Genomic DNA, 27,555 nt, shown 5'->3' on the forward strand with positions numbered 1-27,555 from the left:
TTCCCAAGACAGGGTTTCTCTGTGCAGTCCTGGCTGTACTGGAACTTACTTTATAGACCAGGCTGGCCTCGAACTCACAGAGATCCACCTGCCTCTGTCTCCCAAGTGCTGGAGTTAAAGGTGTGTGCCACCACTACTGGCAAGCAAGCTATCTGTGTGTTTGGTAAATCTTAATCTTATTTCAAATTCTAGATTTTTATATTAGACCCCAAAACAATGACGGGGCATTCAAACTGTCTCTAGGCTTCGGTGTTGGCTCTAGAGCTAAATCATACTTCTTGATCAGACTCCATAATTTCTCAAAGCCTAGGTCTTCTCATCCATAAAGGGGGATAATTCATAAAACCGATGGCATAAAATTACTTTAGTGTTAAAGGAATCGTGTCAAACTGCGAGCACAATGCCCAGACAGTAAAACCGCTAATGTAGCTGACCTGTCCCTGGAGACCAAGGTCTGTGGCTGTTACCCTGTAGCTTGTGAGTATAGCATGCTCTGCAGAACTTGTCAAAGGTTTGGTTCTGAGTCCCATTTCCCCACCACAGCTGTTTCAAACCGGTAGCCAAGACTCTGGAGCATCTTCTGGCACAAGCTTAAAAGTGGACACATAAAAAGCTTCCCATGTCACGTTGTTAGGCCTGCATGCTGGTCTTTGAGCAGCCAACTGTGCTGGTGGCTGGGAAGCCCACCCCCAAGGCCCCTTTCCATGGCCCATTCCACTTGTGGGCCCACACCTGCTCAGTCTTCCTGGTTTGCAGGTTCCCCAACTCCACCATCCTGCCCTAGTACGTGTCACTTCAATTTACCTCCCTGACGCCCTGCCTGTCCACTCCACAAGCTGCCTCCATGGCTGCCAACACTCACGGAGGGCAAGCAAGTTGCTCAACTTTCTGGTGCCCCTTTGACCCAGCTCCCAGGATACAGTTGCAGTCACAAGCACAATTATTCGAGGCCACAGGCTGGCATGCCATCTACCTCAGTGACAAAGAGCTGGAACTCTTCAGGCAGAATCCACGAGCGAGGGTAGAAGTTGTACTCGTCCGGAAACAGGTTCTGCATGATCCTCAACGCTCTGCTCAGGGTGATTTTACGCACCATCTCCGTCATGCCTGAAGAGAAGAGAAGCCGTGAGGCTCGACCAGGGTAGGCCACCAGAGACGTTTAAAGCTCCTGCCCACCACGGTCATGTTCTCAGGCGCAGAGACTTGCGGATTAGGAGGATCTACCAATGTAAGGAGAATTGGTCCATTTATCTCCCTTCACTGTAAAATGGGAGTGCGAGTTTTGCCTCCATTTGAGCCTTGAGTCTGAGATTATCCTTTGTCGTCTTTGCGGGTAATAAAGTTCTACCTCACACTTGATGCTGAGCCCCTCTCTATCACATGCCAACGCACACTACTTCACGATCCTTCTACCCTAGTGGACTCTGGTGACATCATGAGAAACTTAATTAGGTCGCTTTGTTTCAATCTTCCATGATGACTAAAGGCATAAAATAGAAACACACATGCCCTTACCTCTTCCCCCTCCCACACGGCCCAGCTCGGTCTGATCAAGTTCACTCTGGACTCTCCCCATGTCCGTGCCTCTGGCTACTCTCTCCCTTTTATCCACATTCAGCCTTCTCCTCCACCGGCCCTAGGAGCAGCCATATCTTTTCCATTTTGTTTCTGTTTTTCATTCAACAAGGCCCACAGGCTCCATGCTCTGAAGACTTCAGACCCCCAAAGCTCCAGCACACACCCCCTCCCCAAAGGCCCTGCAGTCTCCACACCCCTCAGACTCCAGGCTCCAGAGGCTCCAAGCTTTGCCTCTGTCCTGAAAACAACCTCTCCTCACTTGAGAGCCTCCCTGGCTCTAGAACCCATCGAGACTTGCAGTGGCTGATCCATGACGGTTTCCCTCTGCTAAGTTTGGCTGAATTCTACAGCTGAGGGCTTTATGTGTTTTTCTCATCTCTGCGTTGGTAACTTATCTGTTGCTCCTTGTGACGTAGTGGCCACCTGAGCCACACACGGCTGAGTGGGGTTTCCAGTGGGGCTTCCTCCAGAATCTCCCCCAGCCCGCAGCCTCGGTTGCGCTTGCTCTCTCCAGCACAGCACTTTGACTAAGACTCACTCATCCCTGAACCAGCGCTTGCCACCTGATCACCTGCCGCTCCCACCGACAGGGGAGCCCCTGACTGCCATGTGCCACCTTGCCTCTCAGACCCTGAAACCCGGTAGAAAACTGCTGCCTGTCAGCTAGGAAATGGCACCTTTGGACTTTCTTAAAGCAAAGACAGGGTCAGGTGTGGTGGCACACCTCTGGATTCCCAGCACTCAGGAGGCAGAGGCAGGAAGATCACAGCAAGTTTGAGGCCAGCCAGACTGAGGCCATCCAGGGCTACCCGGAAAGCCCTGATTTTGTTTCAAAAACAAAAACAAAACAAAAAACCAAAGCAAAGACCTTTCTAAATGTTTTAACAAAAATATTAATACATTATCTATGATATAAATGCATTTTGAACAAAGAAAATTACCCATAGAAAAGCAAATAACATCAAATGCAGCGACACAGACAGATAAATTCCGCTAGGAGTGTCTGGAAGATGCAGGTTTATGCTGGATTTCTAGCATATTCTCTCCCGGAGCGTCCACCAGAACTAAAGGATACACCTGTGTGGGAAGTGTGCTTTTTAGAGTAATGGGATATGTGTGAGGCAGGAGAAAAGCCCAGCCACGCCAGGAGCCAGAAGTCCATCAGCTCTGGTGGAGTTACCCGCGGCCTTGGCTGGCTGTTGACAAGGCGGAGGGTGCGGAGCCACTCCCTGCTGGCAGGTTCCCAAGGCTGCTGTGTCTGCCCAGACAACTGCTGCGTGTTCCCGTCATGGGCAGGGTGGATATATGATGGAGCACGCTCCTCTCTTTGGAACAAGCATTCTTGCATAAAGCTAGTCCTTCAGGAGTACTTTTACCTCCTTATTTGCCGATGTTGGCCCTTGGCTACTCTCTCACTTGCAGCCATCAGGGGAGACGGGAGTGGAAAGGAAAGGCAGCGGCAGGCTCACAGGTGACTGTGAGTCGTGTGCCAGAACTCTGCCTGTGCAGTGTTGTTTGCGTGCAAACGTGCAAATTGTTTCCCCATGACCTCAAGAAGTTCTCCCCACTTTAAAAAAAAAAAAAGTAGTCTTTTTGTGAGCAGCAAGACAGAAAAAAAGAAAAAAAAGAAAAACAAACAAACCAGTAGCAAGCCCATTAGAGCGGTGTGCACAGACCCTGGCTGCAAGGCTCTCTCGCTCTCACAAACCCTTTCTCCTCTCTGAGAACAAATTCGACCTTGGGATAACTTCCAGCTCTGTTCCCCTCAAAACCGATAAAGGTGGGATGTCTGCTGTGTTGGCAAAGGGCAGAGCACACGGTTAACACAAACTCAGACTGTAAGCTGCAGGAGTGGTGACCCTGGTGCCTGGATGTGAGCCTTGCAGGGTCCTCAGATGCACAGAGATACTGGCTCCAGTGGCCATGGAAGCCAGGACAGATGTGATACAGAAACAAGTCCCTGGGACTTTTGCAAATACTTTACTAAAGATAAATGCTCCATACTGGCTGGCGGCCATGTTGTGCTTCCTACCCTATCCCCGTCCCAGTGAACCAAGTACTGCCTATGTTAGCAGCCTTGAATGTCTGAGTTAAACCCCCATGAGCGTGACAAAACTAGCCAGTGTGTAAATATGTATATGGATGTTGGGTTTTCTGAGAAGGGTGTTTTCGTTGTTTCTTTTGGTCTTGAGAGAGGGTCTCATTCCATGTCTTGGGCTAGCCTGCAGCTCGTTGTGTTGCCTGGGCTGACCTCCAATGAATGGCTATTTTTCTGTCTCAGTCTCCCAGTGCTGAGATTACAAGCATGAGCCACCATATCTGGCTAGCTGAGAGGCCTTTTCTTGAAGATATGGGACAGGATACTAAAAAAAGGGCAAACTGGTTCTCCCTTCAATACAAGTTCGAAAGACAAGACACTAGCAGAAGGCAGTCTGCTATGGCAGCTGCACTGAGGCTGCACTATAAAAACAGTGACCAAAGCTAAAGCCTGAGAAATTCTGGCTGGAGAGACAACTCAGGGTGAAGAGCACTGGCTGCTCTTCCAGTTCCACGGATCTGATGCCCTCTTCTGGCCTTCACAGGCACTGCATGCACATTGTACATATACATATACATATACATATACATATATATATATACACACACACACACACACACACATACATACAGGCAAAAGGCTCATGTATATAAAATAAAAAATAAATCAAACTTTGAGAGAAAAATATAAACAAGGGATGGAACTTGGGTGATTTTTTGTCCTTTAAAATTATTTATTATATTATAATAGGATATAATATTTACAATACAATGCAGAAACAAAAATAATGTGAGGCCTGTATCTGGAAGCTCAACAAAACACTCCCTCTTTCCCAAGTAGCCCCGCTAACCCTCGCCTCTGTCATCACACGCCGTCAGGAATAGTGATTATAGAGGAGATGGAGGTAAGGGTTTGAGAGACAGAAAAGAAGTAGACACACACAGAGGCTGGGCCCCACACACGGAGGCTGGGCCACACACACGGAGGCTGGGCCCCACACACATGGAGGCTGGGCCCCACACACGGAGGCTGGGCCCCACACACGGAGGTGATCTTAACCATTTCCTGCCACCATGTCCTGGTTGCAGGGTAAGTCTAGAGGCTGCCTGCAGCCTATGGCACTTAGAGTGGGGACTAGGAGAGCTCACTCTAATGGTACCTTCAACTGTAATGTCTGACCTGGCTCCCCGCTCAAGGAAGGCTGTACTTCTTCCTGTAGACTCTGTAGCCCATCACTGGACTCCTGTGCTGGATCTCTAACTCAACAAGTTCAAACCACGTTCGTTCATTTTGTGCGTGTTCACCTATGTGTGTGCTGGTGAACATGTGTGCAGAGGGCCAGAGGTTAACATCTGGTACCTTCTTCCCTCACTCCCCACCTCAGTTCACTTCGGCCACTGAACCTGCAGTGTGCCCATTCTACTAACCTGGCTAGCCGCTTTCCCTAAGCATCCTTTGTCTCTGCCCCAGGGGGCTGGGTACAGGTGGGCATTTGAACTCCAGTCCTCAGGCGTGCACAGCAAGCACCTGACCCACAGAAAGCAGGTCTTTAACCTGGGAAGGCCAGTCTACATCTTCCAAGCCTCAGGTGTGTTAGTTGTCATGATTTCCTGGGGACTTCTCCATGGCAACAGCAGCCAGGCAGAGCATGGGCAGACTCAATTAAGAGTCCTCATGATCTGAAAGCATTGTCATGTTCTTGTGGAAGAAGACTGTATTCTGAACCTAGAGATACTTCTAAAGACCAACAATAACAGCAGATACCTGGAAATTTGTTCACTTGACCGGAGAGTATGTCACTGTCGCGAAATGAAACTCCGTGCCAGTAGATGTCACAAGGCAAGCGCCGGCCAAATGGGAACTAGAAAAAGAGGGAAATGTGATTGGTAGTGAGAATAAGAGCACAGCAGCCACACTGGGGCTCAGGGTTTACAAACACCTGACGCCAGGTAAATCTTCAAGGCAAGTAAGGAAATGGCTCCCACGGGCCGCATGGCTCAGAGCAGCAGTGGCAAGCTCTGTTTGCTTTAACAAGCCTCATGACTGCCTTCTAAAGGATTGTTCCCATTTCACTGATTAAAAACTTAAGGCCAAAAAGGAGTCATTTAATACGCCCTAGTTCATGCAGAGCTGGTGTGAGTATGGGTGAGGGGGGGTGTCCAGGTTTAAACCTAGGACAAAACAACCCAAATCCTAAGTTCTCTGAAACTGGCAACCCTCAACCGGGCCCCACAAAACAGACAGTCTGTTCCTCTCTCCTTTTCCCACGTGTCTCACACAACTCCCCACACCACAAGAGGCATCCTTGGCTGCGGAGACAGTCCCTGGGCCGCATCCTTGGCTGCGGAGACAGTCCCTGGGCCTTGCTGCACATGTTTTGAATTCATAAATGAATGAGCCAGGGCATGGTCACCCAACTCAGAATGACCTAATGAGTGTCTGCCTTCCAGGAATTTGGAAGTCAGCGATGCCAGGCAACCTTTACTGGCCCCTGGCGCCAGAGCAATGAAAAGACAGACTGAGGCAGCTCTAGATGACCGAGTGCGGGAGGGGGCAGCCGGTCTGCTGAGAGCAGGGTCAGCCACGAGAGAAAGAGGGAGACAGAGACCCTGGATCATCGGGCCTGTTGTTCTCTCCAGCCTGGCTGCCCCACCTGCCCTTGGATCCTGCAACACAGTCCTGGGTTGTTCTAAGTGCCTCTTTTGTACACGCTCTAGGGCTGCACCTATTTTCAATAGAAACCCCCTCACAGACCAAAAGGTCTGTCTTTCTGCCACATTCCGCCACCGTAATGCCACTAGCAAATTCTGCCTCTGTGAAAGCAGTTCTTTAAAATGTGACTCAGGTGACCTTGTTAACGGAGTGTGAAGACTGGCTAGCTCACACTCAGAACTTGCTTGCTAAAAGTCCAAACAAAGAGAGATGGCTATACTTAAATAAAACCATTTCATGTTCCCATGTTGAGACTACACTTCATCAGAATTTCTATCTGCTGTGAGTTGAGGGCTCCATCCTGATGGAATCACATGGCATGACTAATGAAATGGCAGTAAGGATGCTTCCAGCCATCCCAAGTGAAAACCGAGGCCAGCAGCCCCCAGCCCTGTACGTCAGCTACATGGCTTCCACGTTGGGCCACAGTGAGGCATATGCTATTACAAGTGCAGGCGCGAACAACTTGTATGCACAATTTATAGCTTTTTGTTCATTTTCTTTGCTTCCAATGGGTGGCAAGTATTATTCAGCAGCCATAAATATTAAGAGTTGGGACATATGCTGCCTTCTTCCAGCTGTTAAGTCTAATCTAGAAAGGCAAAGACAACATGATGGGGGCTCTAAAAAGCAAACTGTACAAGCAACTGGACCCTAATTGGAGTGACTTTATTGCCATCATTAGTGACCAACACCGGCTCCTTGCTGCGCTGCTGATGGCACGTCACAACCATGCCATCGGCCTACAATTCACAATGAGACAGAGTGACTAAGGTGGGAGGGCTGTCATGAACCTGAGGCCAACCTGGGATAAAGAAGTAAGACCTGGTCTTATGGGGAAAAAAAGCAAATAAACAAACAAAGCACAAACAAAGAAAAGAATAAAAACAAATACTTTTAGTTCTTTAAGTTAAAAAAAAACTACATTTTTCCAGTAATGATCATGCTCCATGTTCTCCATAGCTAGGAACACAGAGCAGGACAATTTCAAAGCCCCTCACTCAGAGCTTGAACATACTCAACAGCAGAAAGCTGAAGCCTTAGCTTCTAAGATTGAGAACAAGACAAGGGCATCTGGTTTCACTTCCTTTTAATTTTTTTATTGATTTTTATTGAGCTTTACATTTTTCTCTGCTCCTCTCCCTGCCTCTCCCCTTCTCCCTTCAGCCCTCCCCCAAGGTCTCCATGCTCCCAATTTACTCAGGAGAGTTTGTCATAGCCAGAACCTGGAAACAACCTGATTTCACTTCTGTTCAACACAGGGCTAACGACATTAGAGCAACAGGCAAAAGAAATTAAGGACACTCTCACTAGAAATGGAGAAGGAAAATGGCCTCTGCTTGTAGAAAATAGGATCCTATATGTAGGAAGCCCTCGCAATTGCATGAAAAACTTACAGATTACACAACAAGCTTACAGAAAATCAAGAGACTCATGCTCTAACACAGAAAGAACAAAATACTTCAGAGTTAATGTGAGAAGGGAGTAAATGCCTTGTACAGAGAAAACTACAAAATGTTCTTCAAGGAAATTAATGACAGTTCAAATAAAGGGAAAGAAATTCCATTTCACAGATTGGAAACAACATTATTTAAGATGTCAATACTTGAAGCCCACCTTTTTATCTGTGAGGTCCTTGGATCCCCCAACACAGCCTGCTTCAGGGCAGAGGGGTCTGGAGAGTGTTTCTGCCACTGGGGCTTCTTTCTACCATCCCACTCTGCCCCCCAAGCCTGCCTTTTGGTCTGTGAGGTCCTTAGAACCCTGCAAGAGACCCTGCTCCTGTGCTGAGGGGATCCAGAGATGTAAGTGTTCAGGGGACTGAATCCAGGCCCCCTCCAATTTCCTAAGCTTTTTTGGCCATCCAGCAGGGTGAATTCCATGCTGCTGGCATTCTTTGCCCCATTTCACCCTGCCCCCAAGCCCATCTGAGAGGTCCTTGGATCCCCCAACACAGCCTGCTTCCGGGGGCGGAGGGGATTAACACAGCCTGCTACAGTGTGAGGGGACCTAAGAGAGGGCAGACCAAGAAAAACTCCAAAGTACACAGTCAGCCACAACAAAGTTTGGACCAAGATGCCAAGACTCTGCTGGCTTCATTTGAAGGAAGAGATGGGCAGGTGTCAATGCAAGAATTCCTCCAACATCCTGAAAAGCAACATGGTAACACCAGAATCCAGTGAACACACAACAGGAAGACTTGAACATCCTAACCCAGAAGAAGTAGAAGAAATCGACTTAAACGTAACTTTATGAAAATGATGGAGACATTTAAACAGGAAATGAAAAACTCCCTTGAAGAAATGGAAGAGAACACAAGCAAAAAGTTAGAAGATATTAATAAATCCCTCAAAGATACCCAAGAAAACCAAGAACAAGCAGTCAAACAGGTAATGGAAACAGTTCAAAACTTGAAAACAGAAATGGAGGTAATAAAGAAAACACAAACCAAGAGATGGCTGGATATGGAAAATCTGGGTGAATGAACAGGAACTACAGAGACAAGTATAACGAACAGAATACAAGAGATAGAAGAAAGAATCTCAAGTGCTGAAGATACTATAGAGGAAATAGACTCATTGATCAAAGAAAACAGCAAATCCAACAAATTCTTAACACAAAACATCCAAGAAATCTGGGACACCATAAAAAGACCAAACCTAAGAATAATAAGGGTAGAAGAAGGAGAAGAATTCCAGCTGAAAGGCCCAGAAAATATATTCAACAAAATTATAGAAGAAAACTTTTCCAACCTAAAGAAGGACATTCCTATGAAGGTACAAGAAGCTTACAGAACACCAAATAGACTGGATCAAAAAAAAATCCCCTCGCCATATGTCAGGAGCTATTTTCCCAAAGAATATAGCAGGAACCATTGTCCTGGGGATGTTTGCAGAGAGCCCCACACCCCAACTGTATTGAGAACTGTTTGATGGTAGAGCCCACCCCACACCCAACTATCTTGAGAGCTATCTGTTAGTGGAACCTGCCCCACATTCCAACTATCTAGAGAATTGTTTGTGGTTTGAATCACAAAAGGAACGATTCCGCTTGCATAGAGAACACTAGGTGTGTCGACTCCTGACTGACTCGTGACCTCGTGACCTACTCGTGACCAAGTGTCGACTCGTGACCACTGCTACAAGATCCCTTCCTGCCCTTGCCATGGCCTTGCCCCCATCCCAAGTCAAATTCCTCATTCAAGGGCTATATAAGCCACAACCATTTTGCCAATAAAATGAGGCCTTGACAACAGATCTTGCTTGGCCTCATTCCTCTTTCCCGCCCATGTCTTTTTCAGATAGCACCTCTTTGGGACCCTGGAATAACTGACCCGCCGGGGGGTTACAACCCTAGAATAACAGACCCACCAGGCGGGTTTACAGCCATATAATAATCAAAACACAAAACATACAGAATAAAGAAAGAATATTAAGAGCTGCAAAGGAAAAAGGTCCAAGTAACATATAAAGGTAAACCTATCAGGATTACACCTGACTTCTCAATGGAAACCATGAAAGCCAGAAGGTCTTGGGTAGATGTGCTGCAGACACTAAGAGACCATGGATGCAAGTCCAGACTACTATACCCAGCAAAGCTTTCTTTCACCATTGATGAAGAAAACAAGATATTCTATGACAAAAACAGTTTTAAACAATACATATCCACAAACCCAGACTTACAGAAAGCACTAGAAAGAAAACCTCAATCCAAGGAAGCCAACAACACCCACAATAGCACAGACATCTGATAACCCTCCACCAGCACAACTCAAAGAAGGGAAACACACAAACACTACCACCAAAAAAAAAAAAATAACTGGAGTTAACAACCACTGGTCATTAATATCGCTTAATATCAATGGACTCAATTCACCCATAAAAAGGCACAGGTTAAGAGAATGGATACAAAAACAGGATCCAACATTCTGCTGTTTACAATAAACACACCTCAACCTCAAGGACAGACACTATCTCAGAGTAAAGGGTTGGAAAAAGGTTTTCCTATCAAATGGACCTAAGAAACAAGTGTGGCTATCCTAATATCTAACAAAATTGATTTCAAACTAAAATCAATCAGAAGAGATTGAGAAGGACACTTTATACTCATAACAGGAACAATTCATCAAGATGAAGTCTCAATCATGAATATCTATGCCCCTAATATAAAAGCACCCACATATGTAAAAGAAACATTACTAGAACTCAAATCACACATCAAACCCCACACACTAATAGTAAGAGACTTCAACACTCCTCTCTCACCAACGGACAGGTCAGCCAGACAGAAACTTAACAGAAAAATAAGAGAACAGATGTAATGAATCAAACGGACTTAACAGACATCTATAGAACATTCCACCCAAACAGGAAAGAATATTCCTTCTTCTCAGCACCTCATGGAACCTTCTCAAAAGTTGATCACATAATGGTAACAAAGCAAACATCCATAGATACAAAAAAATTGGAGTAACCACCTGTGTCTTATCGGATCACCATGGAGTAAAGTTAGAATTTAACAACAATACCACCCCCAGAAAGCCTACAAACTCATGGAAACTGAACAGTCAACTACTAAACCACCCCTGGGTCAAGAAAGAAAGAAAGAAATTAAAGTCTTCCTTGAATTCAATGAAAATGAAGACACAACATACCAAAACCTATGGGACACAATGAAAGCAGTGCTAAGGGAAAAGTTCATAGCACTAAGTGCCCACATCAAGAAAACAGAGAAAGCTCACATTAGAGACTTAAGAGCACACCTAAAAGCTCTAGAAAAAAAAAGAAGCAGACTCAACCCGGAGGAGTAGAAAACTGGGAAATAAACTGAGGGCTGAAATCAACAAAATAGTGTAGGGCCCATGGGTCTACCCCTGCTCCTGGGGTTCATCTTGAGGACAGTTTCTGGCCAGTCAGCTAAAACATCCTGTTTGTTCCTGCGTTCCCTCGCCATCTGGTGATTAGCTATAGGGCATTGTTGACTCCACCTTGGGCATAATTTCTCACGTGCCTGAGGGGTATTCCATTGTAGCAGCTAGGTGTTTAAGGTTTTCCCTAAATTTGAATAAATGGTACTCCACTGATCTCCTTTCGAATGACCCAGGTCTCTTGTGTGTTCTTTCGATCTCCAGGCCCTTGCCTGGCTCACATACGGTACAGTGGCGCACAAACTGTACCAAGAGAGTAACGCAGGTGTAACAAAATAGAAACACAGAAAACAATCCAAAGAATCCATGAAACAAAGAGCTGGTTCTTTGAGAAAATCAACAAGATTGACAAACCCCTATCCAAACTAATCAAAAGGAAGAGAGAGAACACTCAGATTAACAAGATCAGAAAGGAAAAGGAGGACATAACAACAGACACTGAGGAAATTCAGAGAATCATTAGGTCTTACTACAAAAGGCTGTACATCACAAAATTGGAAAATGTAAAAGAAATGGACATTTTTTAAAATAAATACCATATACCAAAATTAAACCAAGACTAGGTGAACAATTTAAATAGACCTATAAGTCATAAGGAAATAGAAGCTGTCATCAAAAACCCCCCAACCAAAAAAAAATAAATAAATAAAAATTAAAAAAAAACCAGGACCAGATGGTTTTAGTGCAGATTTCTACTAGATCTTCCAAGAAGAGCTGATACCTATACTCCTCAATGTGTTCCACATAATAGAAACAGAAGGGTCATTGCCAAACTCTATTTATGAAGCTACAGTTACCCTGATACCAAAACCACACAAAGACTCAACCAAGAAAGAGAATTATAGACCAATTTCACTCATGAACATCGATGCAAAAATTCTCAATAAAATACTGGCAAACCGAATCCAAGAACACATTAGAAAAATTATCCATTATGATCATGTAGGCTTCATCCCAGAGATGCAGGGCTGGTTCAACATACGAAAATCTATCAATGTAATCCATCATATAAATAAACTGAAAGAGAAAACCATATGATCATTTCATTAGATGCTGAAAAAGCATTTGACAAAATTCAACACCCCTTTATGATATCATATCTAAATATAATAAAAGCAGCAGCATTATTTATAATAGCCAAAACCTGGAAACAACCTAGATGCCCCTGAATGGAAGAATGGATAAAGAAACTGTGGCATATCTACACATTAGAGTACTACTCAGCGGTAAAAAAAAAACAATGACATCTTGAATTTTGCATGCACATGGATGGAAATAGAAAACACTATCCTGAGTGAGATAACCCAGACCCAAAAATATGAATATGGTATGTACTCACTCATTAGTGGATTCTAGCCATAAACAAAGGACATTGAGCCTATAGTTGGTGATCCTAGAGAAGCTAATTAAGAAGGTGAACCCAAAGAAAAACATATATAGATCTACCTGGAAATTGGAAGCAGACAAGATCGCCAGGCTAAAGTTGGGAGCATGGGGGTAGGGAGAGGGGGAAAGAGAAGGGAGAAAGGGAGGGTTGAGAAGAGCTTGGGGGAGTGGGATGGTTGAGATGGAGGAAGGACGGATATGGGATCATGGAATGAGATTGAGGGAGCCATTTTGGGGTTGGCAAGAGGCTTGGCTCTGGAGGGGTTCCCAAGAGTCCATGGGGATGATCCTGGGTAGTGGAGGAGAGGGTGCCTGAACTAGCCTTGTCCCATAGTCAAACTGATGACTGTCTTGAATATCACCATAGAACCTTCATCCGGCGACAGATGAAGATAGAGACAGAGACCCACATTGGAGCACTGGACTGAGCTCCCGAGGTCCAATTGAAGAGCAGAAGGAGGGAGAATATAAGAAAGGAAGTCAGGACCACAAAGGGTTGATCCACCCACTGAGACAGTGTCCCTGAGCCAATGGGAGCTCACCAAAGCCCGCTGGACTGGGACTGAATAAGCATGGGATCAAAATGGACCCCCTGAATGTGGCTGACAATGGGGGCAGACCGAGAAGCCAATGATAATGGCACTGGGATTTGTCTCTACTGCATGTACTGCCTTTTGGGATCCTAGTCTATTTGGATGCACACCTTCCTAAGCCTGGATGGAGTGGGGAGGGCCTTGGACTTCCCACAGGGCAGGGTACCCTACCCTCTCTTAGGACTGGAGGGGGAGTGGAGAGGGTGAGTGGGGGAGCTGGGGGAAAGTGGGAGGAGGGAAGGAAGTGGAAATTTTGATTGGTATTATTTATAAAGTAATAATAATAATAAATGATGTCAATACTATCTAAAATGAGCTATAGATTCATGGTCTCTAACAAAACAGTCATGACTTGGTTTTGGCAAGAAATAGAAAAGATGATCTTCTAACTCAATGGAATTACAAGAATCTCTGGTTGGTCAAAACAATCTTGGAAAGGATAAACACAGTGGGAGACCTCACACTCCTGATGTCAAAGCTGAAACAAAGCTCCATGGTTATAAAACAAAATACAGCCACATAGATACCAGATGAACTGGTCAAAACAGGAAACACAATGCCAAACGTTGTGAAGAGTGTGAGGAGTGAGAACACATTCCTTTCTGGAGGAATGTGAAATAGCACAGACACCTTTAGAAGACAGGTGGGCAGACAAAATAGACTCTTATCCCATCATCTGGTGATTACACTTCTCGGGGTTTACTCAAGGGAATTGAAACTATGTCCGCACAAGACGCTGAACACAAGTGTTTATCACCAGCTCCAGCTGCTGCAGCAGGTGAGTGACATACTGTGGTACAGACAGGAGACAAGACCTTGGTGATAAAGGGCCCTCAGCTTTCTAGTCAGGACAAAACGTAGAGGAACCATTGTGCACACTGTTAAACAAAAGAAGCCAATCTGAAATGGCTCCACAATGCATCATTCCTACCATAAGACATTCTGGGAAAGGCAAAACGACAGCGATGATAAAGCCATCAGTGGAAGTCCGTGGATGCTGGAGAGGGAGAGGTGAGTCGTAGAGCACAGCGGGTTTTCAAGACAGTGAAACTGGGCACGCTAATAATGAGCTCATTTCCCAGAGGCCACAGAAACCACCAAGCCTGTCCGTGAACACATGATCAGAGGAACTCACGAAGAGCAGCACACACTCAAAAGCCCATCATCACTGCAAGTTTGTGTTTACACCATGCTTCTCTCTTTTATTTTTAATACTTTAGTTTTTTAAGTTTATGTGCTTTGCTGTTTTGCCTGCATGTATGCTTGTGTGAGGGAGTCAGATCTTGGAAATACAGACAGCTGTGAGCTGCTACATGGGACTTGAACCCAGGACCTCTGGAAGAGCAGTCAGTGCTTTTAACTGCTGAGCCATCTCTCCAGCTTATACACAATGTTTCTTAGTAATGTGTGCTTGGCACTGTGTGCTGTGTCTCAACCCTCATGACAGTCTCACGAGAAAAGCAGCAGCAGCACCAACCCTGTTTCCAGATGAGGACACAGCACTTTGCAAGGGTAAATAACTTCCTCCAGCTCACAGGGCTAGTAAAGGCAGAGTTCAAATCCTGGTCTCTGGACTCCAAGACCCATGCCATGCATGGTGGCATTCCCGGCTAATCTCAGAACTCAGAGCTCAGGAGGCAGAAGCAGGCAGCTTTCTATGAGTTCAAGGCCATCCTGCTCTACATAGCAAGTTCCAGGCAGCCAGGGATACACATTGGGATGCTGTCTCATAAAATCGAAACAAAAATTTAACATGGCTGGTGAGATGGCTCAGGGGACAAGCTCTTGCCACACAAGCCTGGTGACCTGAGTTCATCTTTGGAACTCACAGGAAGATGGAAAGTTGTCCTCCACAGCACATACACCCATGCACACCCTTTAAGAAGTCCTGCCTCTGAGACTGAAGCTCCTGGACAGCGGCTGTTTTGTGTGCATGTGTACCTTCAGGGTGTGTTGTGTGCATGTGTACCCTCAGGGTCTGTTGTGTGTGTGCATGTGTACCCTCAGGGTGTGTTGTGTGTGTGCATGTGTACCCTCAGGGTGTGTTGTGTGTGTGCATGTGTACCCTCAGGGTCGGTTGTGTATGTGCATGTGTACCCTCAGGGTCTGTTGTGTGTGTGCATGTGTACCCTCAGGGTCTGGTGTGTGCATGTGTAGCCTCAGGGTCTGGTGTGTGTGTGCATGTGTACCCTCAGGGTCTGGTGTGTGTGTGCATGTGTACCCTCAGGGTCTGTTGTGTGTGTGCATGTGTACCCTCAGGGTCTGGTGTGTGTGTGCATGTGTACCCTCAGGGTGTGTTGTGTGTGTGCATGTGTACCCTCAGGGTGTGTTGTGTGTGTGCATGTGTACCCTCAGGGTCGGTTGTGTATGTGCATGTGTACCCTCAGGGTCTGTTGTGTGTGTGCATGTGTACCCTCAGGGTCTGGTGTGTGCATGTGTAGCCTCAGGGTCTGTTGTGTGTGTGCATGTGTACCCTCAGGGTCTGGTGTGTGTGTGCATGTGTACCCTCAGGGTCTGTTGTGTGTGTGCATGTGTACCCTCAGGGTCTGGTGTGTGCATGTGTACCCTCAGGGTCTGTTGTGTGTGTGTGCATGTGTACCCTCAGGGTCTGTTGTGTGCATGTGTACCCTCAGGGTCTGTTGTGTGTGTGCATGTGTACCCTCAGGGTCTGGTGTGTGCATGTGTACCCTCAGGGTCTGTTGTGTGTGTGTGCATGTGTACCCTCAGGGTCTGTTGTGTGCATGTGTACCCTCAGGGTCTGTTGTGTGTGTGTGCATGTGTACCCTCAGGGTCTGTTGTGTATGTGCATGTGTACCCTCAGGGTCTGTTGTGTGCATGTGTACCCTCAGGGTCTGTTGTGTGTGTGTGCATGTGTACCCTCAGGGTCGGGTGTGTGCATGTGTACCCTCAGGGTCTGTTGTGTGTGTGCATGTGTACCCTCAGGGTGTGGTGTGTATGTGCATGTGTACCCTCAGGGTGTGGTGTGTATGTGCATGTGGACCCTCAGGGTCAGTTGTGTGCATGTGGACCCTCAGGGTCTGTTGTGTGCATGTGTACCCTCAGGGTCTGTTGTGTGCATGTGTACCCTCAGAGTCTGTTGTGTGCATGTGTACCCTCAGGGTCTGTTGTGTGTGTGTGTGCATGTGTACCCTCAGGGTCGGGTGTGTGCATGTGTACCCTCAGGGTCTGTTGTGTGTGTGCATGTGTACCCTCAGGGTGTGGTGTGTATGTGCATGTGTACCCTCAGGGTGTGGTGTGTATGTGCATGTGTACCCTCAGGGTCTGTTGTGTGCATGTGTACCCTCAGGGTCTGTTGTGTGCATGTGTACCCTCAGGGTCTGTTGTGTGCATGTGTACCCTCAGGGTCTGTTGTGTGCATGTGTACCCTCAGGGTCTGTTGTGTGTGTGTGTGCATGTGTACCCTCAGGGTCTGGTGTGTATGTGCATGTGTACCCTCAGGGTCTGTTGTGGGTGTGTGCATGTGTACCCTCAGGGTGTGTTGTGTGTGTGCATGTGTACCCTCAGGGTCTGTTGTGTATGTGCATGTGTACCCTCAGGGTCTGTTGTGTATGTGCATGTGTACCCTCAGGGTCTGTGCGAGCTGAGACTGAAAACTCCAGGACCATGATGAGCTCAACTGTGGGATGAGCACCAAGGGAACCAGGAATGCTAAACACATGGAGTTATTCCTTCAAAGGGGGAGGGCACATAACCTATTAACTGCCCAAAAGTCTGAGAGTGATGGGTTAATAGCCTGGTAACCCTTGCACTGTGGTGCTGAGACAACACTGAATTCTCCCCCAGACCCTTAACATTAGCCCATTTGTCTCGGTCAACCTGTAGAACCCACCTTTGTGGAAGGTGTCACACGTGGCTAATCTACAGAACCCGTGTCTATGGACAATGTCACATGCACTTTACAGAGTTTTGATGCGGTCATGTGCACACGGGATTGATTTTGCTATCACCAGGAAAGTTTTCAGCAAGTTGTGCTGTGCTTGACTAAAATAAACTGCCCAGGATCAGACTCCTGAAGTTTGAACCAATACCCACTACCTAGTGGTGCTGAAGCAAACTACCTTCTCATCTTTCATAGACTGCTTCTCTGCAGGCCACGTTGGTTGCAGAGACAGCCCCCATCCTACACTCAATACGCTTTTCCTCTTTTATAAGCAAAGAGCCTCCAGTAGTTCATTATATAAAACTGACTGATCCACCACTGCATGCCACACTTGGAGCTAATCATTGCAGTCATGCAACAGTCCACTGTGAAGTATCGCAACAAGCCTACCCACATCACTACACTAAAAGCTCTGGCACAAACAAGTTCCCGTGTCAGGGGACACACCTGGATGGATCCGAAATCGTTCTCCTCTTGACCAGAGGACCGAAAACACACTTTAAAAACAGGCTAAAACCAGGGCTGGAGCCATTAAGTGTCCTTTGAGCATATTTGTGCTTAAGGACTTGATGTTAGGGTCTCCCTTTTAATGGCCCAAAAGGCACGTTCAAACTCTGCCTCCCCCTGGAATTAAGAAATGAAATTTCATGGCTGTTCCTAAGGAAGGCACCATCCACATTTCTGCGCTTTGTGACCGAGTTTCTTCATAAAGCTGCTGTGCAAACAGACTCTTTCAACGACTGGGAGAAAAGTGGAAATATGCTTTCACAGGGGCGAGTGCATGCCCAGGACACAGACAGGAAAAACCGTCCAGACCAGTGCTTTGAGCACATGGTGGTGGTGGTGGTGGGGGGGCTGGAGAGGGGGCTCAGAGGTTAAGAGCATGTGCTGCTTTCGCAGAGGACTTAGGTTGATTCCCGCAACCAAACTGTTGCTCACAACTCCTTAAGTCCAGCTCCAAGGGATCAAATCCCCTCTTCTAGCCTCCACAGGCACTGACCACACAGGCAAATACACACATAAATTAAAAATAAACAAATCTTTATAATTGAATGCATCCTCATAATGAGTGTAAGAATTACTATTTATGGTAGATCTCTTGCATATCTATCCTCATTCTGCAAATAATTATAATCCCAGTGGTGGAACTGTAAACCCAGAACTGGGAGCCACGTTGACCTCTCTCCAAAGGTTGTGCTTTTTAATTCTACTAAACTAGATACCTGCTTGACAGCTAACCTGAGTCAAAAATGAGCACGCAGCTGTGTGGCTGACATCTCAAAGTTAAGACACCATAAATGTGCTTAATATAATTATAGCCCTGGTATCAACTTTTAGGTCTGATATGAATTATGTGAAACCCAATGAATGGCCCCTAGTCGCCTTTGGCTCAATTCAAACTTGCCTCTCCCATGTGGTTGGTTGTGATGTAACCTGCATGCTGCTCATTCTAGTGACACAAACCCAGCAGTCTTCAGCTACTGAGCTTTATAAAGCCTTATGCTCAACACTGGGGTTTATAACCTACTGAGACCCCTTCTCACTGTTCTCCACAAACAGCCAAACTACAAGCTGGGACAGAAAGCCAAAGGAACAAATCCCAGAGACCTTAGGTAGGGCATGGTCCCACACTCTCTTCCTTTGCTTCCTTCCCTTCTTTTTCCCTTGCTCTGTCTCTCCCTTGCTTTCTTCCACCCACAGGTTTTTGGAGCTTTTGGGAATGCCCATTGCCCCCCATGCACACCCCAGCCTCTCGACAATAAGGGTCTTGTTTTCTCCATTTGGTTTCATCTGCTCCTTGGATTTCTCACACACACACATCTGAACCCAACTGTAATTAACTAAGTAACTAGACTGTAGCTATTCCAAGAGTCACCCGGCCACGGCTCTCCTAGACTGTAGCTATTCCAACTGTCGCCTACCACAGCTCTCCTAGACTGTAGCCATTCCAACAGTCACCCGGCCACAGCTCTCCTAGACTGTAGCTATTCCAACAGTCACCCGGCCACGGCTCTCCTAGACTGTAGCTATTCCAACAGTCACCTACCACGGCTCTCCTAGACTGTAGCTATTCCAGCTTGAATGCTTAAGACTCAGTTTGAAAGAAACCATAAAGGTCCTAACAAAAGAATGTAGCATAGGAACCCTCAGGAAACAGACTATAAACATTCACCACTGACCTTCAGGGAGACATTCGTAAGTCCATTTGCCATCACGTAGCAAATACCTAAAGTGATGAGCATTAAGGGGCAGCATTTATCTTGCCTCACAGCCATGGAGGTTTCAGACACGCCTAAGGTGAGACAAGCTCCTTAAGACAGGGAACGTATGGTAAAGCAAATCCACTCATCTCTTAGCAAGGAAGCAAAAGAGACCAGGATACCTCTCTACATCCTCTTTGAGGGCACACTCCGAACGACCTGTCTCCCTCTGATCCGCACTTCCTAAGGGTTCCACCACTCTGCAACACAGCTGGAGCCAAGCCTTTACCACATGGTCCTTGCAAGACAGTTCCGATCCAGCCCGCAGCACTATCAGAGCCTGAACACATTTCTGGCTGGCAAATGTGACCAGATCAACGCAAACCCTGGAAGCGGAAGGCCAGCGCACCCCACTTCTCTGTCACTTCAATCTCATCTAACAGCACTGTAGCCCTCCCAGACAACTGAGAAACACCCGCCGACAGCTGAGGACCACATGAGACTCTAGACTTTCTTGTCTTGTAAGAATGGGGCTGATGCGTAAGGACCTCTGGGTGGGTGGGAGATCACACTGCCCAGCCTCTGGGGAGCTCACAATGCAGACAAGCCCCTTGCCTGGCATCTGAGAACCTGGCTTCAAACCTCAGCCTGCCAACTGTGATGGGCCATGGTTTCATCACCTGAGAAAGATGAACTATACAACATCCCTGGAGTGGGGTGCTACAGAAATGAAAACAACCACTCGGGGAAAAGAGTCCCTGATGCAGGAGCCTGGCACACAGTAGACCTAAGTTAGCCCAGTGAGGCTGTGAAGAGCAAGGCTCCTGGCTGTTCTGCCACTAATGAAGTCCCTTGGTGAGAAAGGCAGAGAGGAGGGAGCCTTCCCAGCCGTGCCTGGTGAGAGAGAAAGAGAAGACACCCCAGCAGGAGTCCTCCCTGGAAACCGTGAAGCAGGGCCGGCTGATGACAGATATGCAAATTAATCCTGCTGACTGCTGTTAAGAAAACTTCAGCACTCAGGGAGGCAGAGGTAGGAGGGTCTCTGTGAGTTCCAGGACAGCCAGGGCTGTTACACAGAGAAGCCTTGTCTCAAACAACAACAAAGAACCGAAGAAAAAAATACCCAGAGATGAGTGTGAGGTTGGTATGGCATGAGACTGTAGGAAGATACAGGAAAGCTGGGGGACAGGAGAAACTGCACAAACAAAATGAGAGCAAGAAAGGAGGAGGGACTGGAGCAGACTCCGCGAGGAAGCCAACCAGCACTGGGAGAAGAAAAAGGAAGCCAGGCAGGGCTGTGAGAAGAGGAGGAAGCCAGTGTGGTGCCTGGGCCAAGAGACAGGCATGCATGGGGAAGAGGGGAAGACAAATCGAGGAGTTAGGGCACAGGGCAGCCCCAGGTCAGCACGTGTAGGGACCCTTCTGAACTCCTCCTCATGCGTCCATGAGCCTCCATTCCTGTTTCACCTCCCCCGGGATGCAGGCAACCAAGACTCCAAGGAGAGGCTCTCACAGGGCTAACTAGTGCTCAGAGGAGCCTTCCAATTTAATAATGGTGCCAGAGCTCCAGTGTGCTTCCCGGGAACACAGCAATTACTCACCCTCTAATAGAGCCAATAAATACAGCATGAAGATGGGCAATTAACAGCCTTCTGCAGGAAAGTGGCAATTCCCGTGATCTACGCAGCTTTCTGTCCCTGCTCCCTTCGTTACTGCAGACACAGTACGACATCCGGGCGAGAGTGCCACTCGCGGCTCACCGCGTTAATGCTAAAGCCCGTGGAGTTATATTAAGTCTATTTGTTTCCATCTGCTCCTTCCTAGTTGTTACAGTTGGCAGAGCTGGGGTGAGGTCTGTCTTCTGCCCCCACATCTGGTCACAAGTCTTTTAATGAGGTCAATAATGTTGCCAAATAGTCTAAGTGTGGGGAGGAAGCATGCCAGTCGGAGGGGGAGCTGACCTTTCACCTCTCATGATGTCAACCTTCCCTCTGGATACCCACTCTGCTATCGACTTTCTCGCCCAGGAAGAATCTTCACGGTGATTATACTAGGCAGGAGGGAAAAAATTCTACAAACTTCTAAAGTGATTTACCTCCTGACTTGCAGTTTTAATTAAAATTCCAGTTTATTTAGCAAATAGCTCTGGGAAGATTAGATAGCAATTTAGTACTGTGTTCTTTCTCCACTTCCCAATTTATAAGGGTGACACAGGCAAGATCGCCATGCTAAATGTCTCTAAGTCTGTCACATCGTAACTCTGCCTCCCATAAAGAGAGCCAGTCCCAGTGATAAACTCTAAAGTAGCTTCATTACAGTCCGGAAACCACCAAGTTTTCTCTCTGCTCCTGAGCCCCTCACAACGGTAAATTGTCATTTCACTGCTAAGACCCAAGTTATGGAGTCTCTTCCTCAACGGAACTTGAAATGTATTTATTAACGGAAGTGGGGGCAAAGCCGGAGAGGCTTTCATTCCAGAAGCTGTTCCTCCCGGCCAGGAAACAGCTTCATGGAAGTCATAGCTAACACCTCTTAGCCAGAGCCCCGTGCTAACGCAGGACGCTCCCAACGGCAGGTCCTGGGAGGAAGCTGCTCTGACGTCTAGGTGGACTGGGGAGATAGTGCAGTCAGCAAAACACTGACTCATGAGGATAACCCGTCAGGTCAAAGGACTGCTACTGAGGACCAGAGTTTGAGTCCTGGTACCCAACAAAGAAGAAAAGAACTGACTCCCAAAAATGTCTGCGACCTGTATTCAAACACACACACATGTGCCCATGCACACACACACTTACACCCTTGCACACACATGCATGCATGCTCACACACACAAACGCACACATGCATACGTGTGCTTACTCACAGACACATTCACACTGACACACATGTACCCACACACACACACACTTACACCCTTGCACACACATGCATGTATGCTCACACACACAAACGCACACATGCATACGTGTGCTTACTCACAGATACACTCACACTGACACACATGTGCCCCCACACACACTTACACCCTTGCACACACATGTATGCACACTCACACACACAAACACACACATGCATACGTGTGCTCATTCACAGACACATTCGCACTGACACACATGTACCCACACGCACACAGACTTACACCCTTGCACACACATGCAAGCATGCTCAGACACACACATGCATATGTGTGCTCACTCACAGACACACTCAAACTGACACACATGCACCCACACACTTACACCCTTGCACACACATGCATGCACGCTCAGACACACACATGCATACGTGTGCTCACTTACACACACACTCACACTGACACAAAGGGGACAAAAGCCATCACAGTGGTGCTCGTTCGTCGTCTCAGCTCTGTAGTGAGACAGAGACCTGGGTCCCTAGGGCTTGGTCCACCGGCCAACCAGCCTAGCCCATTAGGCAAATTTCAGGCCAGTTTTGAAAAGAAAACTTGAACACCTGAGGAGCAACCCAAGATTGTCCCTAGAAATTGCTGCCCTCTCCCCATTTCACAGAAGAGGCAGCTGGGGCATGGGGAAGTGGGGATTGTCAAGAACACAGATGGGAAAGGTCCCACAGGAGGGAGCAGCAAGCCCAGGCAGAGCCTGAGAGAGAAGGTTTCAAGGTCTGCGGGTCCTGTCCTCTGTGCTCGAGGTGACCTGGGAGCATCCCTTGACCTCGGCAGGCCTGCATCCCCCTTCCCACAGGCAGGTGCTCATCAGCTTACAGGATCTGCAAAGGCCTGCTCTCCCTCCCCTTTCCAATAACTGAAGATATTTTAGACTCATCCTGAAACATCCAGAGCTTCCCCTTAGGGGAAGAAGGTTTGCTGAGGACTCATTACATAAAGATGGATGGGCTCAGGCCTCCCCTACATTTTGTCCTCCTCTTGGCCAAAAGTTAGCTTCACAGAGATACTGCTGCGATGTCACAAGTCACGTGTTAAGAAGAATGACTCTTAGGCCAGTAATTCCTATACTAAAAGTAGTGGCTGCTGAGTACTGAGCTGTAGTGTTCGATGTGTGATTGGCATGTGCCGTGTCCCCTCACCTTTATGGTGACACCATCAAATAGGTAGAAATGTTATTTCTGCTTAACAGATGAAGAGTAGTTAAACCATTGAGTCTCTGGTAATGAACCATAAGGGGCAGAATAAGAACGGGACCCAGCCCAACTAAATCTTTAGTCCCCAAATAACCAAGCCCAAGAGAAAAAGATGGCGGTTCCTTCATCCACTAGAATTTAGCGATGGTGGCTAAAGGGGAAGGCACGTAGAAGAGGGACCAGGAGAAGGGAAATGCCCATGCCCTGGCAGCTCTCCAGAGTGGGAGCAGCACCCCTGCCCCAGTCCTCATGCCCTGGTTTCAGTGACCGACAGAGCCCCTGGCTTCCAGTGGAATGCCAGGGACAGGACTGCGTCTGGCATGGCATGGCTCTCAGAAGTGCGTAACCTACAGCCAGGTGTTCATCCTCCAGGGGACTGGAGCACTGGGATGGGGAGTGGGAAGCCAAAGCAAGCAGGAGCCACAGGGGAGAGCCTGGAGAGCGGGTGGGGGCCGTATTGGAGAGAGCCCAGCGATGTAGAAGCAAGGTGGCAGCTTCTAGGCACAAACTATGTTCTCAGCCCAGTGCCGCATGGAAAGGCATTCTGAAAGGACCATTTTTTAACTGAGAGATAGAAACATCAATGTCATACGTACCAATGGGGAGCCAAGTGCTGTGTGTACAATATTAAAGTCAGCTAATCATAGCTCTTCCCCAAAACATTCCTGTTAGTGATGAAATTTTTCAAAATCCTTTCTGTTGGATTTTTGAAATGCCCAGCACACTACTGTTAGCTATAGTCGCCAGCCTGCCCAGTAACCCTCCAGAGTCCTGTGCCGCTCTGACTGCAGCAAACCCATTGATCAGCCCCCTCCACACTTCACTCTTGACAGGCTCAGGTCGCTGCTGTTCTGCTCTTGGCTGTGAGACATTATTTTTAGGTTTGTGTGTGAGATCTGGCAGTCTTCCTGTGCCCGAGTTACTCCTCTTAGTACCAATGTTTCCAGTTCCACCCGCGGTGTCGCAGGAGATGGGCTGTGATGCCCTCCCCTGCCTTATTTTTAGCCAAATAGTAAGTACCCCATCATGTCCTGCCTTTTTTCAGCCAGGCTTTATTTGTGCGTTCCTCCTGCGGACATGCAGATAAACTCAAGCCGCCACATTCGGTGCTGGGCGCCTTACTCTATACTTTACACTTCTCTCCTTTACTGTAGCCAGCTCTCTCCAGCCCTTTTTCCAGTTCTGGGGAAAACACCACGCTATTTTCCATCATGGATGCGCGAATTAGACGTCTACCAATGGCGAGCAGACATTCAGGTGGCCTGGATTTGACTGTCCTTGGGAGAAAAATCACAACAAAGAGGAAGACTGGAACAATTCAGCTGTGGGGTGACTGGTTCAGGGTACTCCCGTCACAGCCTCAGCTGACGTGACAGTACTCCCAGTGAACTGAGAGGCCACCCAGTCAGCCCTTCACACTGTGGGGCCTACCGGTCTACAGAACGGTGGTGAGAAAGACATTAGAATAGTACCTCGCTCTGTAGTTGAGTCCCCTCCTCACTTTCGATCCTCCTACACACCCTATGTAAGAACATCAGCCACCTCTTTCGAGCAAGCCTCAGCATGCATAAACTCAGGATCAAGCCTCCATGATGAATGCACACAGCACCCATGGTGGCTCACAACCTCCTGCAACTCCAGTTCTAGGGGATATGATGCCCTCTTCTGGCCTCTGAGGGCACTGTGTACACATGGTGCATATACATACATATGTGTAAGACATTCATGCACATATAAGTCATCTTTTAAAGAAAGCTTAGGGTGAAATACGGCAGTCATAGGCAGGTCCGGTCACTCTAGTCGATAAGAACAGACAAGTCCATCTCCCATAGGCCAACAAAGCCACTGTGGAAAAGGAAATATTTTGCTCTATCTGGGCCAGTGCAAGCACTAGGTTGGTCCCCAGGTGAGTCACAGCCTGCTCTTCTGTTGAGGATTTTAAGGGGAATTCTCCGTATAACAGCCAGACGGAATGGGAAGGGCAGTCTGTGAATATCAGTGTCAGCGTCTGCAGTCATACTTCGTCCCTGAAGATGACCACATGACCAGGCCCCCACCTTCTCACCTTTTACAGTGCCGCTCAACCAATGACTATGGCCAGAAGCAGCACCTGTGCTGGCTCTGTCGTATGAGCTGCTCCTTACTCGGCAGAGCATTTAAGCGACACCTTCCACTTCACTTAATGAACTTGGGACAACCTGACTGATGGCCCGGCTCAATCAGCAATGACAGCTGGCATCTCCATGATGGCCAGATAATAAGGCAGTTGAAGTGTGTGTATGTGTGTGTGTGTGCGTGCATGCATGTGTGTGTGTGTGTGTGTGTGTGTGTGTGTATGCATGGCCTAAATCAGTGAAAGGAGCTAGTAAGACAAAGCCAGGCCAGGGGACTTCATCAGTCAGTCCCCACAGCATGCAGTTCTGTAAGCAGCCTTGCTGCAGTGCACACACCACTGTCTGTGCATTGCATAGAGCTGCTGTGTTCCTGGAGCTGTCTCGGAAACTGGGCCGGGGAAGTCACCTTAGGGGAAACATATATCATGCTGCAGAAAATGAGCAGTAGAAACATCAGAGGATTAAGAATCAGACCAAGATTCCAGTCCTAACTAACTTATCTATTCGAGGAGCATTGATCTAGTACCTGTCATGTGTGAGCTTCTGGGTTAAATGCTGGGATATAACACAAAACCCCAGCCAGTGGGCTCAGGGGACATTACAGAGGAGGGGGCAGAAAGGATGTAAGAACCTGTAAGGAGTGGAGCTGAGACTACAGCACAAGACCTCCACAAGACAGGGTCCACAATCATGGTACTGGGAGAGGAACCCCTCCCTGAGGATTTAAAGACAGTTAATGGTGGCTGGTGAAGGGCTGTGGCCACGGGGAAAGCATCCCCGTCCATGTGTTGGAAGCACTGTAACACACAACGCCCCCGCCCTCACATACACACGCAGAGACATGAAGCAGAAGATGGAATACTTAGGGAGAGGATGGGGACAACCAGGAAAGGGAGAGGGATAGGAGAGAGCAATGGAGCAAAGATGACCAAAGCATCTTATATGCATGTATGAAAATGCCACAGCGGAGCCACTGTATAAAATACATGCTAACAAAAACACTACAAACTAAACTGCTTTCAACATTTGAGCACTCAGTTCTGCTTCTGATGTTTCCTGCAAACATGAACCATTCGCACCAGTGCAGATTCTGCTGGGAAATGGGCCACACACTGATGACTTCTCACTGTTCACGGAGAGAAAAATTACGTGAATTTTAAACGTGCTCTTGGGACTGGAGAGATGGACCAGTGGTTAGAGCACCAACTACTCTTTCAGAGGACCCGGGTTCAATTCCAGCAACCACATGGTGGCTCACAACCACATGTAACCCTAGTCTTAGGGCATCGAGCCTCAGGCACTCATGTGGTACACAAATATACACACAGGCAACTCACACACACTGAAAACAAAAACAAAACAAAATTCAAGCATACTTTTCATGGGCCGGAGAGGACTAAACAGGTAAAAGCGCTGCCAAGCCTGAGACTGCGAGTTCCATCCTCAGGACCCACTTGGTGAAAGGAGAGCGCCAATACCTGCAAACTGTCTCCTGACCCACACACACACACGCACACACACATGCACACACACGCATGTGCACACACACGCATATACACACGCAGCATAGCACACAGGCACGGGACTCTTGCTAAAGCTAATGTGTGCTTCTCTGCCACCTCTCTCCCTTGAACAAGCTGCCACGTGCACTGGGCAGGACTGCTAGTTACCTGTCCCTGTTTGCCCAGGGCTCTCCCGGTCTTAAGACTCAGAGCTCCCGACGTGACAAGCCAGCAAGGACTGCTGGTCACCCTCATGCCAGGGCACTTTCCACTTGCCCAAGCTGAATTCTGCCTGGCCTCTGGGTAATTCCCAGCTGAGGAAGGAAACTCAGTTTTTAATTCAAATAGCCCAACAGCGTCTGCCTGTATTTCACAAAGGTTTAGGACGTCTTCACCAGACAGCGTTCTTATTCTCTTTCTAAAGATTTCCGGGCAGAGATTTGCAAAAGCTACCTTGAAAGCCTTCCTTCCACCCATAATCTTTTAA

At 47.5% G+C, this 27,555-nt stretch overlaps 1 protein-coding gene across 2 annotated transcripts in view; it reads right to left on the reverse strand.

The window, feature by feature from the left end:
* Ttll11 (tubulin tyrosine ligase like 11) overlaps positions 1–27,555 on the reverse strand; it is a 234,034-nt gene that overhangs the window by 187,672 nt on the left and 18,807 nt on the right. For both annotated transcript variants that reach the window (XM_057755098.1, XM_057755097.1), the window contains exons 2-3: positions 5,381–5,477; positions 974–1,107 (exon numbers count right to left, since the gene is read on the reverse strand). In XM_057755098.1, the coding sequence (XP_057611081.1) occupies positions 974–1,107; positions 5,381–5,477 (231 nt within the window). The remainder of the gene's footprint in view (positions 1–973; positions 1,108–5,380; positions 5,478–27,555) is intronic.

Source organism: Chionomys nivalis, chromosome 22, assembly GCF_950005125.1.
Source record: "Chionomys nivalis chromosome 22, mChiNiv1.1, whole genome shotgun sequence".
Classification (NCBI taxonomy): domain Eukaryota; kingdom Metazoa; phylum Chordata; class Mammalia; order Rodentia; family Cricetidae; genus Chionomys; species Chionomys nivalis.